Consider the following 12,283-nt stretch of genomic DNA (forward strand, 5'->3'; position numbering starts at 1 on the left):
GATTTAGTGACCAGATTTTGCTGCTTGCGGCTATGCGTCGAGCGATTTTTGGTGGTCTCCATTCAGTACGCAGCGTGGGCATGTTGCTGAAAGGCGGAAGAGTTTCGATAAGAGGAAATCTTTGACCAGGAGAGATAGGACTTCGTTCTCGCCTACAACTAGACACTGCTGTGGTATGGTCAGCAATGCCGCAACGCTGGAATATCGAGTATATTCACTGTGAGCGATATTCTTTGGCAAGCACTGAACGGTAGAGGTGCTCCATGATGCGATCTCGCTGCGCATATTTGCCGAGGGAGGCATAGGCGCGAGCGCACAAACACGCCGCTCCCTACGTTTACTCGACTTTTTTGACCAAGAACGCACCCATCGACAGAACGATCGGAGCAGCGCTTCGGCGATACTAAATGGTAGTGGAGCCTTGAAGACCACGTTCTGGCAGACACTAACCTGGCGTGCGCTGCGCTGCCCGACCAACTGCCCTCGAGCACCATGCAGCGGAGACGAGAGCTGCGCAACGTCTTCGCGGCACCAGCAGCATACGCAGTTTCGAATGATACGTTGAATAGCAATAGCCACGGAACCCCTTCATCCTGTTGATGGCTATCTCCAGGATGCTCTAGAGTAACGCATGGCTAGCTTCGACTTAACAACGGCGCTAAGTGTGCGTTCTCTATCGGGAAGGTAGAGTTGGTGCACGCACAGGGCTCTCGCCCGGCGCAGGGTAAATTTCTTGCGAGGTTTCTACTGAGGCTACCTGCTGAGGCGCTGGATAGTCCCCACGAGCGACAACCTCAAACTGATGGGCTACACCAGGCTGAGGAATTCGTGGCTGCATGCGGTACGGCACGCGGTAGATCGGGTGCATGCTACGATTCCCGAACTCGCGTTTGTAATCAATTTTCAGATGCGCATTTTCGAAATGTCGTGTGGTTGGAACAAAGTTACCGCTTCGGTACTGTTCGATTGCTCGATCGCGAGCCTTCTCCGAAACAAAGACAATAAATGCGAAACCACGCATCGGACGATAATCCACCTTGTGGATTGGACCAAATCGAGAAAATTCAGCGCGGATCAGATCTTCAGTACTCCCCGGAGGAACGCCGCCAACCCAAATCGTACAAGCAAATGGGAGGTCATCTGCTGCTTTCACACCGGAAGACATGGGTATATTCGCTGGTACTGCACCGGGATTCATCCCATAGACAGGCTGTGGTGGTATGAAACCCGGCATCTGGTAGCGCCCCTGCATCATTCGGGTCACGTCCGCTGAAGCCAGCACATGCGCATTCGGCAGAGTGCCGAAAGGGTACGGGAAAAAAGGCATCATGCCTGTGCGCTGGAAGTTGCCCGCGTACGAAAGCGGTTGCGGTGATGGTGCAAACGGGTACATCGGCCCCTGGTGCGCTGCAGGCATTATCACTCTCTCCTGCTCGGCGTCGAGGCCAGCGCGCGAGAATTGTGGAACGGAATCACTTTGACCATCGCTCGTGTGGGTTGCGGGCGGCAACCAATTCAGAATGTTGCCGTCTAAATAACGCAACACATCGTGACATATCCAGACATGGATCGCATCCTGATTGTTATTGAAGAACGCAGCATTTTTTTCGTCGCTTTCCGCCTTCACTTGCTTAAGCCTGAGCCTAAACGTCTGGATGAATGGGAATAGCGCCACGTATTTCAGCAGCGACACTGGCACAGGCTCCGCATTCCATGCGGGACGAGGCACTTCCGACACATGGATGGAACCGACTGCTACTACGTACACGTCGCTTGTCACCGAACCTGGGTGACCTGGGCTCGTGATTTCATCCACATCGTACGAGCTGATTCGAATATCGTAGTAAACCGCTGGAAGCGCGCTCTGGATCGCTGCTTGCAACAGTCCGACCGCAGTTTCAAGCGGCATCTGCTTTGGATCAAAACTAAACTCCGAGATACGAAACTCAGCGGGCGACCCAGAGCCACCGTCAACAGAAGCGTGAGGTACATCAGCCCTGCTCCAGCCCGCTGGGGCAGCGTCGCCAGGGCTCTCGGCTGCCGGGGTACGTGTCCCCGGCAGTGCCTCCTCAGGCAGAGACCCACTGCGCAGTGGGATCCACGGCAAGGTCACTCCACGCAAAACGTAATCACATGTAAGCTGACCTTCCTTGTCTACATAGAAGCGATGAAAACCTTCCAATTGTCTGCTTAGGGCGCTGTAGTAGGTTTGCAGGAAAGTCTCAATCAGCTGTTTGTGACTGTTGCTCGCTCCTTTTCCCATGTGTGATCAACAAGCCAGAATTGGCTCAGTCCCGTCACGGCAATACTGTTCTGCGCAGTACTTGGCCCTCAGGTTCCCCGTGAAGAGTCTCTCTCTCCACGGTCACGCGTCCACCGTGAAGGCTGCCGCACAACTCGCACCAACGATAACGCTCTGTCTACGCGTATCGTAGTCGGCTGCGCGCGAGCGATGTGACCGAAGCGCATGGAACAGCATCACGTGACATTTCACGGCGAGCCAGGCAGGGCCTGCGGATCATGCGATGCTCGCATTCCGCACGCGCACGCACCTGGCACCATCGTCTCGAACCCGTCAGCGCAAAATGGTAGAATCGCGCTTTCCCGTAGCCTGAGACATGCCCTGAGGAACAGAGCGGCATCATCGATGGGTCCGGAAGAGACGGCCATTACAGTCGAACTTTCTAGAAGATAGCCGTCGACAAACATTGGGGACTGGCTTTTATGAGGAACGGTGCCGCTTGCACTAACTGGTATCTGGGCAGTCTGCATGTGCGCAGCGCGCTTGAGGCGCTTTCATGCGTGCTGCAGAATGGGGCATAATGCCTGCTGTGAGGGGCGAATGCACGGAATGGGATCAATGAGGCTGGCAGCGTTTGGAACGTTTCGGGTCAACGTTGCGGTGGGAAAGTCGAACGAAGCGAGCATGGCAGGTATGCAAGCGATTCCGAAAACCCAATCATGAAACGGTTCCGAAACCGCGGCAGTCGATTCAGTGGGTACTCGATGCCTGTGGGATCGCGGCGTTCAGAAGCATCGACGGACAGCATCTGATATGAACGCGCATCCTGACGCTGTTTCGTCAACGTATTAGAGGATTGATATAGGGCCAACACATCAAGGACCGGCCTCATGCGATCAAATGAGGCTGCATTGCGGAACCGATCCCTGTCGCGAACGGGATGGCTTTCGGATGAACGAACAGAGGTAGCGCACCCCCTGCGCATTCTATCAAGCTGCAAAGTGAGACACGACAAGCAAAGGCACGCAAACAATCAACCTTGATGTAGGCGTCGTCCGCAAACGCCCGCTACAACACTTCTACGGATCACGTGCTTTTGAGAATCAAGGCACGGTAGAAAAGCGAAAGCTTTCGTTACCGTCTTTGCACAGGGTCGCTGCAGCGCGCCGCCTGTTATGCTGTGTGGACGATGGCCCCGGGGGCTGGCGATCGATCCAATTTTTCTTCATTGACAAAACGTTTACCTAGACCAGCGATCTCCGTTTATGCGCTTTTTCCTTTCTTTTTGTGTTTTTTCTCAGCGCACGGTGAAGTATCCATCAAACCCCTACCTCCAATTTACATTACCTATACTTCTTCTCGGATATACTGGTCGTTTCGTACGTCCAATCGTGTGCCTAGTGCCTGCCGAAAGCGACAGCAATAGCGCCTACAGCGCCGGTGCGGTCGCTGCACGGAGACAGAACGGCGTTGCTGTACCACAGAGCGCGTCGGCTCGAGGATTGATCCGTGGGGCGCGCGGGAGCGCGTCTTCCGTTGACGCCACTCTACTTGGGAGCCGCGCTCGGCAGGTGCACCCCTGGAGAGCGAGCTCAGCCATGGGTAGCGAACTTGAGACTGGACACGCGGACCGGAGCACAAGTCGCTCTGATGATGGGCCAACGCCGACCCAAGGTTCTTTTGAACCTGGGGAAGAACCTTCGGAGCTACACCGTTCGCGCACGGAGGCCACGACGCCTCCGAATCGCTCGCGCCTCCGCCAGATTCTCTGCGAAGAGCCTTCCACCGAACTGGTTCACTCGTGGATTGGTCCATCTGATGAAGTGGAACAGAAAGGAACGCCGCGGAGCGTCCCAAAAACTGAAACGAAGCTTTTGACACGAACAGCTTACTCGGAACTGCGGAGAAACCTAAAATCGGAACGGCTCAATCGTAGGCTTTTCATGAAAGAACTTGACGAGGCCGTTACTGATTTTGAGCGGACCGAAATTATTCTGCGTTCACAAGAGCGCGAGCTTCACCAGGGTCTAGCTCTCCTGAACCATCAGGCAAGTGGGTCAGCCGAGGCGAGTGCCGCCCCGAGTCCGAACAGACCGAGCCCTGAAATTGTACAGGGCAGTTCGGTACTTCGGCGACGGAGACTGACGCCTGCGCGGGAACGCAGTTCAGGTTTAGACCCTGGCCTGGCAGCTCTGAGGCTCGATGCCGCTGATGTTGAAATTGAAAAGCTCGGGGCCGAAACGAAAGCAATTTTCCTACAAACGCAGCAGGTCTCGGCGTCACTTGCACAGATGGCCCAAGTGTTGGGGACGCTGCTCAATTCAATGAACGATTTGAATCGAAGAGAACCGCTCGACGAAACTCGTTCTAGTCAGGGACACGCTCCGGCTGACGTGCACGAAACCAGCACGGAGCGTCGCACGGAATCGGGTGCGCAGACCTATCCGGCTTCGTTCTGGAAGGAACCAGCATGCAGTCAGCAGCACGTTTGCCAATCGAAGAGAACGAGCATGAGCGCGCTGCTTAAGGTCGGTGGTGCTCTCACTGTGCTATCTGTTCCTGTCTATCTGTTGGTGCTCTGGTTGCTCTTTGAAGAAATGACGTACTGGCTCGTGTAGGAGTGAAGCGCGGGTAATCTCGCAAGAAGAATACTGATCTTTAGTGGATAGCATAGATCGCCACAGGAGACCTTGGCAGGGCCGCGAAGATCCTCACATACCCTCTGGTGCGAGACAGAAAGCGTCACGGGTAGTGGATCGCAGTCGAAGAGCGTCGGCGATGAACTGCTCCAGGGACCTGCTGTCCCTGTTCAAACGATCTCTCGAGCGCAGATGCAACAATTCACGGAAAAGATTGGATCCGAACCCTTCAACTGTACATTGCTTACAAGGGAGAAAGAGCGATGCCGGTACATTTTCCCTTTCATACGATGGTGCAGCCTTGTGTCGCTAGGGCATTGTCGCCTGTTCCAATGATCGTTTTCTAAAAAAGCTTGCTCCAGTCTCTGTGCACCGAGGCAACAATTGCAGCGCTGCGAAGAACGCCATAGAAGATTGCATCGACGGGGAGCTTAGCTGAACGCCTGCCGCGGCGAGCTGTCCAGAGCATCCGGTCGTATTCCGGACACAGTCCATGAGCATCGTTTCCCGCTGCGGACGCTCGCATCGAACACTTTGATATGGTTGCAGATTTGCAGCAAAATGAACCGCTTTACTTGATATTTGGAGGCGTCTGTCCGTTCTCCATGTCACAAAACGTCTCAAAACTTTACAGGTGAGAAAATTGGTAAGCGTATGGCTTCAGGCTGCGCACCGAGCGCGCCGCGCCCTCTATAAACGCAGCTAGAGCTCTTCGCCGTCCGGGCACTCTTCTATACGAGGTCCTTGGCCTGTCTTGCTTTCAAGCGCTCTTGCTTCAAATCCTCGATTTGCGATTGTTCGGTTCTCCCCAGTGCTGGAGTCACGCACGGTGCGAGTTTCCTCCACGGTGCCGTCGGGGGCGCGTCTCGTGGTTACGGTTTCCTCGTAGACGCTCCCGTCCGGCCTTGTGCGTCGAATGGTTCGGGTCGACTGCGCGAAACTATGCTCAGACGTGTCTGCAAGAACGCTATCGAACGTACTGAATGCCCCAAAATGGCTATCAAGGTTGCGGAAAACAGAGTCCATCTCCGTCATCATGCTGCGCATCATAGAGAATGGATCACTAAAGCTATCGCCGCCCCAGATACTCAACGCGTCCCGGTTCAGTAAGTCGCGATGGTGGTGTCCCGGGTAGTCCCACGCGTCCACGCCCGCCGAGCTTTGCGCTTCGTTCTCGTCGGGAGGCTCTTCGATTATGGGTCTCGCACGACTTTCAACCCCATAGCCCAGGTGCGTGTCGTCGTAAAAGTCGTTAGACGAACTAACGTTCTCTGTGCGCGAATTCGTGGACCGATCCTTTGATGAGTTTCGGGAGCTGAAAAGTCTTCCGAACCCTGGCATTTTCCGCAGAGCGACACCTACAAAACGAAGGCTCGCGATCAACTGGTACAGTTTGCACGCGTCAATCATAGATCGGCTCGGGGCGTCACGGCGCGGCAGAGGATCGCGGATGCGTTTCTGATTGTCCGCGGTCTCGCGCTGCCCAGCGGTGCATCTGCTGGTGCTCGGGGATCTCTGGTTGGACCCACCGAACTTACACCGAACAGATTGCTATGTCTCAGCTATAGCGCGGGCGATCTGTCACCCGACGTCCTTGCCTAACGGTCTCTATGCGAGGCATATCTGGTTCGATTCATCGACCGCATTCCGTAAGAAACAGGTTACGTTTCTGGATTGGGAAGCGCTGGGTAGCTCGCGAATCTGCCGAAAGCACGCCTTCTGCACTTTCCGCGATCAAGGCTGTGTCATCCGGAACATGGCAGGGTATGGTACTGCATGCCTGGCGTGCCTATACAAACTGCGGACGGGATCGGGTCGATGCGATTCCACTACTGGAGAGTGCGCGCGCCGTTGCAGGGCAACTGTTTTCCGTCGCCATGCGAATGCAATCGGTCGTGTTGCCGGACCCAGGTGCAAGGCGCAGAAGTCCAGTGTACCTACGACGATTGCGATGCAGAACGTGCGATGACGCGCAACGTGCCTGCGACGGGCATGGCACCTGTAACGCCGCTGGATCCCCCGAGTCCCTCCTCTATAAAGGGGTTCGATCTGGAGCATGTGATGCATAGACGCGCCTTTAGACGATTTCAGAAATTATTATAGATTCGAGCCAGTTTCATCGCTACCTCGGCAACTAGTTGAGGTCATCGATCTGACACCGCACGAATACAGACACGCAGCCAAGGCGGGCATCATCGACGATTTTTCTGGTGCAGGATCGATGCATCCAGTCCCCGATTTTGGTGTTCAGGCTATCGGCGTCCATTTGCGATATCGAAGACGCTCTCCCGGGCGCGGCTGGCAGTCGTGAAATCGGGCATTCCGTGTTTCTGTCAACGCTCTGTCGACCAAGAGAGCATATGCGCTCCTGCTGCCGCCGCAGCAGCTGCCTGGCGCAGGTGCGACGTCCAAGCCGCAATCGCCGCCCGCATCCGTGCCCGGCTGCCGTCACGTGACATGGCGTGCGCGGCGTCCACGCCGACGCGCGGGTTGGCCATAAGAATGGCATTGACGGGTATTGAGTATATCCTGCGCTCGGTCGAGAATGGCATCGAAAAAGCGTCAGGCAGTTGTTTCCGAAGAGGTTTCTCAAGGGCCGCAACTCCGTGAAGGTGAAGAGTGCTTTGCGGTTTGCCACATTTACGCATCTTTCAATGACACCTTCATCCATGTCACGGATCTGTCGGGTCGAGAGACCTTTGTCCGGCGGTCTGGCGGCATGGAAGTGAAGGCCGATCGGGATGAGTCCTCGCCGTACGCAGCCATGATTGCCACACAGAAAGTTGCTGAGCGTTGTAAGGAGCTAGGCATTACTGCGTTGCATATCAAAGTGCGTGGCACTGGCGGATCCAAGGCTAAAACCTTTGGGCCGGGAGCTCAGGCCGCTATCCGGGCGTTAGCTCGCAGCGGGATGAAGATTGGACGCCTCGAGGACGTGACGCCCATACCACATGACGGTACCAGGCGAAAAGGAGGTCGCCGTGGTCGAAGACTCTAGGCTGTACTGTCCGCTGGGGGCACACTGCGGCGCTTCTCTGTTACTGGCGTCGCTTAGAGTATGACATCGAGGGTAGCTGTTGGCGTCTCCGAGCGTTTTCCGCTTTATCCAGCGTTCACGATCTATCTACAGTGTAGCGCCCCAAATTCTGAGAACTGGAAAGAAGCGAGCGCAAATGCGTTCCCTTTCTGTGAGCCCTCTTGGCTGCTGCGAGACAACAGCAAAGCCACACTGAAAAGGCAGAGCTCCGACAACATTTTGGGGTCTTCCAAAACTTGATAGGATCCGTGCGCGCCCCAGATAAACGATTTTACCACGTATTTCACTTGTGACAGTGGACGTTTTCACGGGAATCTCCTCGAAGCACTGGGCAGCCGCGTCGGGGTACGCACTTGCATGTTTTGGCGATGCCCGATCTACACAGGGCTCGTTGCATCGAGTCGCATGGCGTCGGTCCTCGCAGATAGCATCGTAAGATGAGGCATCTTGAGGCAGCTTCAGTCTTGACTGGCCTCCGTGGAGTGGTTGGCATTTGCCGGTGTCACGATCGAATGTACATGCCAAGGTTCAGCGATCGCAGATACATCTTTGTGACTGCTGGTTCACTCAGAGCATCTTGCTGCTCTCCGTTCGCTACGTACAATGCATACTGATTGAATCACCGGGGCAAAATGAATCAGTTCTGTCATGTTGCTGGCATCGCGCAACCCTAACTCGCGCGCCGTGCGTCGTGTCGCATCCGGTCGCTCTACAGCTGGCAAGGGACTATGCAGGCAGCAACTGCACTGCTGCTGGCGACGAGGCCTATGCCAGCCCGAGGAGGATTCTCTGCTACAGGTTCTGGTCAGACGATTTTCATCGTATGCTGCATAAAGAAGAGGGAGCTACATCATTAATTTGATGTTTTTTTAAGAAATACAACCACGCCAGGAGAAAGGTAAAAGTTCCCTGAACACAAGCGCATACGATAAAGTTTGGGTTTCTTGCCACTGTCATCAGCACTAGCCTTTGGGGGGGGGGGGGTTCTCTGCACCTGCTTCCTTTTCCGCTCTCATATCTACGGCTCGAAGTATCCCGATCTCTCGCTACCTTCTAGCGCCGTTCTCAGCTGTCCTTAGATATTGATTTCGGCGTTAAAGTCCCGACTTTGCCGCTTCCAACTGTTGTTCACGCAATGCATACACAGGAAAAAGTTGCAATCTACGCTTCGTTCGTTTTTTATCATCTTCATACACAGCCTGGTTGCCCATTTGCAGTGTTGAAAATTGACTGTGATCTGATGTTCGCTTGTGTCGAGCACAACGTCCGCACCGAGAACCGCCCTGTGGCACGTAAACGCACGCTTCGTCGCTCAGTATCTGCCCTTGATGGATACAGAAGGCTTCTATCGATGCTGCGCTACTTTCCGCACCCGGTTTCGTACCCTGGGATCACGTGCTTCTTTGTGGAGACCCCCTCGACGAGTACGCTGTCCGCTGCAGAAGCGAAACGCTATTCTACTCGATAGAGGATTTGCGGAATGCAGTGTTGTCCGTTGAGCCACAAGTACCGAGAAGAAGATTCAAGCGGGGGCGAAAGCCAGGAAATTTCGATTCGTTTATGCTCCCTTTGTGCAAAGAGTTGACGCGCTCCCCACTGGAAGTGGTTGATGGTGTGGCTGAAGTCTCAGACCAAGACCCTTGCCGTGCAAAAAAGAGGGTCAGAAAACCTCCGGGCGCATATCCCGTGGCGGGGATCATGATGGTGCGGATTGCCGTTTTCTCGATTGGTACAGAGATGGTGGTAGATTTTTCGGAGCGATCCGATTATTTGGCGCGGAAAGTTCAGTAAACATTGGGTACGAATGTGCGAAGCAGTTGTCAACGGCCGAGGTCGCGTTATGTACGTCCTCATTCCAGCGGCGCGGACTGCTGTGCCTACGAGTCGCCTTGACACAGGCAGATCAATATTTTACAGAACGCTCGCTTCGGGCATGCCAAATGTGAGGAAAGGAAGAAGATTGGATGCTCATGTGCTTACTAATTGGATGATGATTCGATTACTTTAAAAGTCCCTGTTCGAGAGCGTCGCAATGCACCTTGATTCCGGTGACCAAACGAATTTCAGCAACAGAACATCCAAGGGGCCATTTCCAAAAAGCAACATACAGACAGGAAACCTAAAATTACGTACGAATCCCTAATCACCTATTAATACACTTCGCGTGTCCACTGTTCAAGAAGAATGTTCGGAATATAATGAAAATTCAACAACAGAGCGAGCAGTTCAGTCTTCCATTGTAGCCTGACAAATATGCACTGCCTACCAATCGATCACCAGCGGATACATTTGGGAGAAAATAGTCCGTTCGTGCGAACTGAAGTTTGCCGAGCCCGCCGTGAGTGCCAACCACGACACCTGCAGCGCCACCGCTGGCGGAGCATGAAGAAAAAACAGCTTTACCCGTTCCCTGTCGGACTTTGATTCGACAAGTGCAGCGTTTGGTTGCACATTTACGCGCTTGGAGGTCATTGCGCTCGCTCGTACCCTTCATTTTTATAAACGAACCTGGTACCCGTCCACAACTCGCCGCTGAAGCCGTGCGACGCGTATCGCAGCCGATGGCGGCATCATGTCCAGTCCGCGCCGGGCGTCTGGCGCGCAGGCGTCGCTCCAGCCGCTCGAGGCGCTTGCCAACAGATTGAGGCCGAGCGCTGAGCTCCGAACTTCAGCCGCAACAGCGATACGACCTTTGGGCTCGTTTACGAAACATGTTCTGCATAAGTGAACCGTTTACCCTATGTGCTTCACATACGGAACACCATAGGCGTGCATTGTGTGGCAAACAGTCAGTGTGGGGATGCTTTACAAACACGACTAGCTGGTTTGGGCGCAACCGAGGGGTCCGGAACTCGGCGTTCCTCGCTGGTGCAGCGGACGCGTTCAATTCACGTAGCAAAGCCCGGAACCTGTCGAGACGAGCTTCACTATCGATGAAACTTCCAATGTCGTGTCGTGCTGATACGATCGGGTCGAAGCGTTGCCTGGTCATAGGTGGGACGCGCTTCAGCGGCGTCTATCTGGCGAAGGTGCTGGGAGACCTCGGCCATGAGGTCGTCCTTTACAACCGAGGCAGCAAGCCCCTTCAGCGTGTACCAAACGAGCCGGAGGGTGAGTTTGCGGCAAGAGCTGCTATGAGCTCGACCATTATAGGTGACCGCACAAAGCCCGATGAAGTGAAGGAGAAGCTAGCATCGGAAAATTTTGATGCGATCTTTGACATGAATGGACGAGAACTCGAGGATACTCGACCATTTGCTGAGCTCTTTGCCGGAAAGATCGATCACTATGTCTACATGAGCAGCGCTGGTGTCTACTTGCAGTCGCCGGTGCTACCACATATCGAAGGCGACGCCTGCGATCCCAAATCCCGTCACTTGGGGAAACTTCAAACGGAGGAGTTCCTAGATAGCCACGGACTGCCGTGGACCGCCATCCGCCCGACCTACATATACGGTCCTTCGAACTATAATCCCATCGAGGAATGGTTCTTTGCTCGTATCGCGGAAGATCGTCCGATCCCAATTCCAGGCGACGGCACCTACATGACTGGCCTGGGCCACGTGGCAGATCTGGCCAATGCGTTTGCCGCCGTACTCGGGAATCCCAGGGCAGTAGGCAAAGTCTACAACATTCAGGATCGCAAGTCGGTAACGTACAATGGTATTGCGAAAATGTGCGCTCTTGCGATGGGACGCGATCCCGAAAGCATCCGCATCGTCCACTACGATCCTAATCGTGTGGATATCGGGAAGGCCAAGGCGTTTCCCTTTAGGTTGCAACACTTCTTTACGAGCGTGAACCGTGCGCTGAGAGAACTGGATTGGGACGTGGACTTCGATCTCTTGGATGGTCTCCGAGATTCGTACCATAACGATTTTTTGCCCAAAAAACAAGCAGGAAAGCTTCAAGTAGACTTCAAAACGGACGACTTGATCCTCTCCCAGGTTTCTTGAACTTTGCTTGATCAGAGGAGCTGAGGCCACATTGAACAATAACCAAGTCTTACGCTTATGAGCACACTCCATGGTATGTGTACTGGATTCGGGACAGAAGCGCTAGAGGGGCGTGTGCTCCACCTGTTGGCGGGCCACGGAAAGAGCGTGCCAGTAACGTTGCCGCCGGTACTGCTGACGGAGATTTTCGTACTCATACATGTGGACGCACAGCTTAGCCTCCTGTTCAGTAGGGCGATCCCTCAGTATCCATTTATCAGGTAGTTGAATTGGTATCACCATCGTGGAGCCGGATGCACTCGGCCTATAGTATCTGACAGGGGAACAGTTTCATGCGATGCACGAACTTGCGTAAAAAATGCCCTCTCCGGTCTTTGCGAAAGCTCTTGTCTATTACGAGAACGGCGCT

At 54.4% G+C, this 12,283-nt stretch overlaps 5 protein-coding genes across 5 annotated transcripts; 3 read left to right on the forward strand and 2 right to left on the reverse strand.

Moving 5' to 3' along the window:
- Window positions 1–673: 673 nt before the first annotated feature.
- Window positions 674–2,263, reverse strand: CYME_CMH043C (unknown RNA-binding protein; the record flags this gene model as incomplete). The annotated part of the gene is made up of 1 exon (XM_005535971.1): window positions 674–2,263. The coding sequence occupies one exon, from the start codon at window positions 2,261–2,263 to the stop codon at window positions 674–676; it is 1,590 nt and encodes a 529-aa protein (XP_005536028.1).
- Window positions 2,264–3,507: 1,244 nt separating this feature from the next.
- CYME_CMH044C (hypothetical protein) lies at window positions 3,508–4,860 on the forward strand (the record flags this gene model as incomplete). Its single annotated transcript, XM_005535972.1, has 1 exon — window positions 3,508–4,860. One exon carries the CDS (start codon window positions 3,508–3,510, stop codon window positions 4,858–4,860), a length of 1,353 nt encoding a protein of 450 aa, XP_005536029.1.
- Window positions 4,861–5,583: 723 nt separating this feature from the next.
- CYME_CMH045C (hypothetical protein) lies at window positions 5,584–6,222 on the reverse strand (the record flags this gene model as incomplete). Its single annotated transcript, XM_005535973.1, has 1 exon — window positions 5,584–6,222. One exon carries the CDS (start codon window positions 6,220–6,222, stop codon window positions 5,584–5,586), a length of 639 nt encoding a protein of 212 aa, XP_005536030.1.
- Window positions 6,223–7,426: 1,204 nt separating this feature from the next.
- On the forward strand, window positions 7,427–7,879 carry CYME_CMH046C (40S ribosomal protein S14; the record flags this gene model as incomplete). The annotated part of the gene is made up of 1 exon (XM_005535974.1): window positions 7,427–7,879. The coding sequence occupies one exon, from the start codon at window positions 7,427–7,429 to the stop codon at window positions 7,877–7,879; it is 453 nt and encodes a 150-aa protein (XP_005536031.1).
- A 2,750-nt stretch (window positions 7,880–10,629) lies between these two features.
- CYME_CMH047C (similar to mRNA binding protein CSP41 precursor) lies at window positions 10,630–11,874 on the forward strand (the record flags this gene model as incomplete). The annotated part of the gene is made up of 1 exon (XM_005535975.1): window positions 10,630–11,874. The coding sequence occupies one exon, from the start codon at window positions 10,630–10,632 to the stop codon at window positions 11,872–11,874; it is 1,245 nt and encodes a 414-aa protein (XP_005536032.1).
- Between the last annotated feature and the right edge of the window lie 409 nt (window positions 11,875–12,283).

This window comes from Cyanidioschyzon merolae, chromosome 8 (assembly GCF_000091205.1).
Source record: "Cyanidioschyzon merolae strain 10D DNA, chromosome 8, complete genome".
Classification (NCBI taxonomy): domain Eukaryota; phylum Rhodophyta; class Bangiophyceae; order Cyanidiales; family Cyanidiaceae; genus Cyanidioschyzon; species Cyanidioschyzon merolae.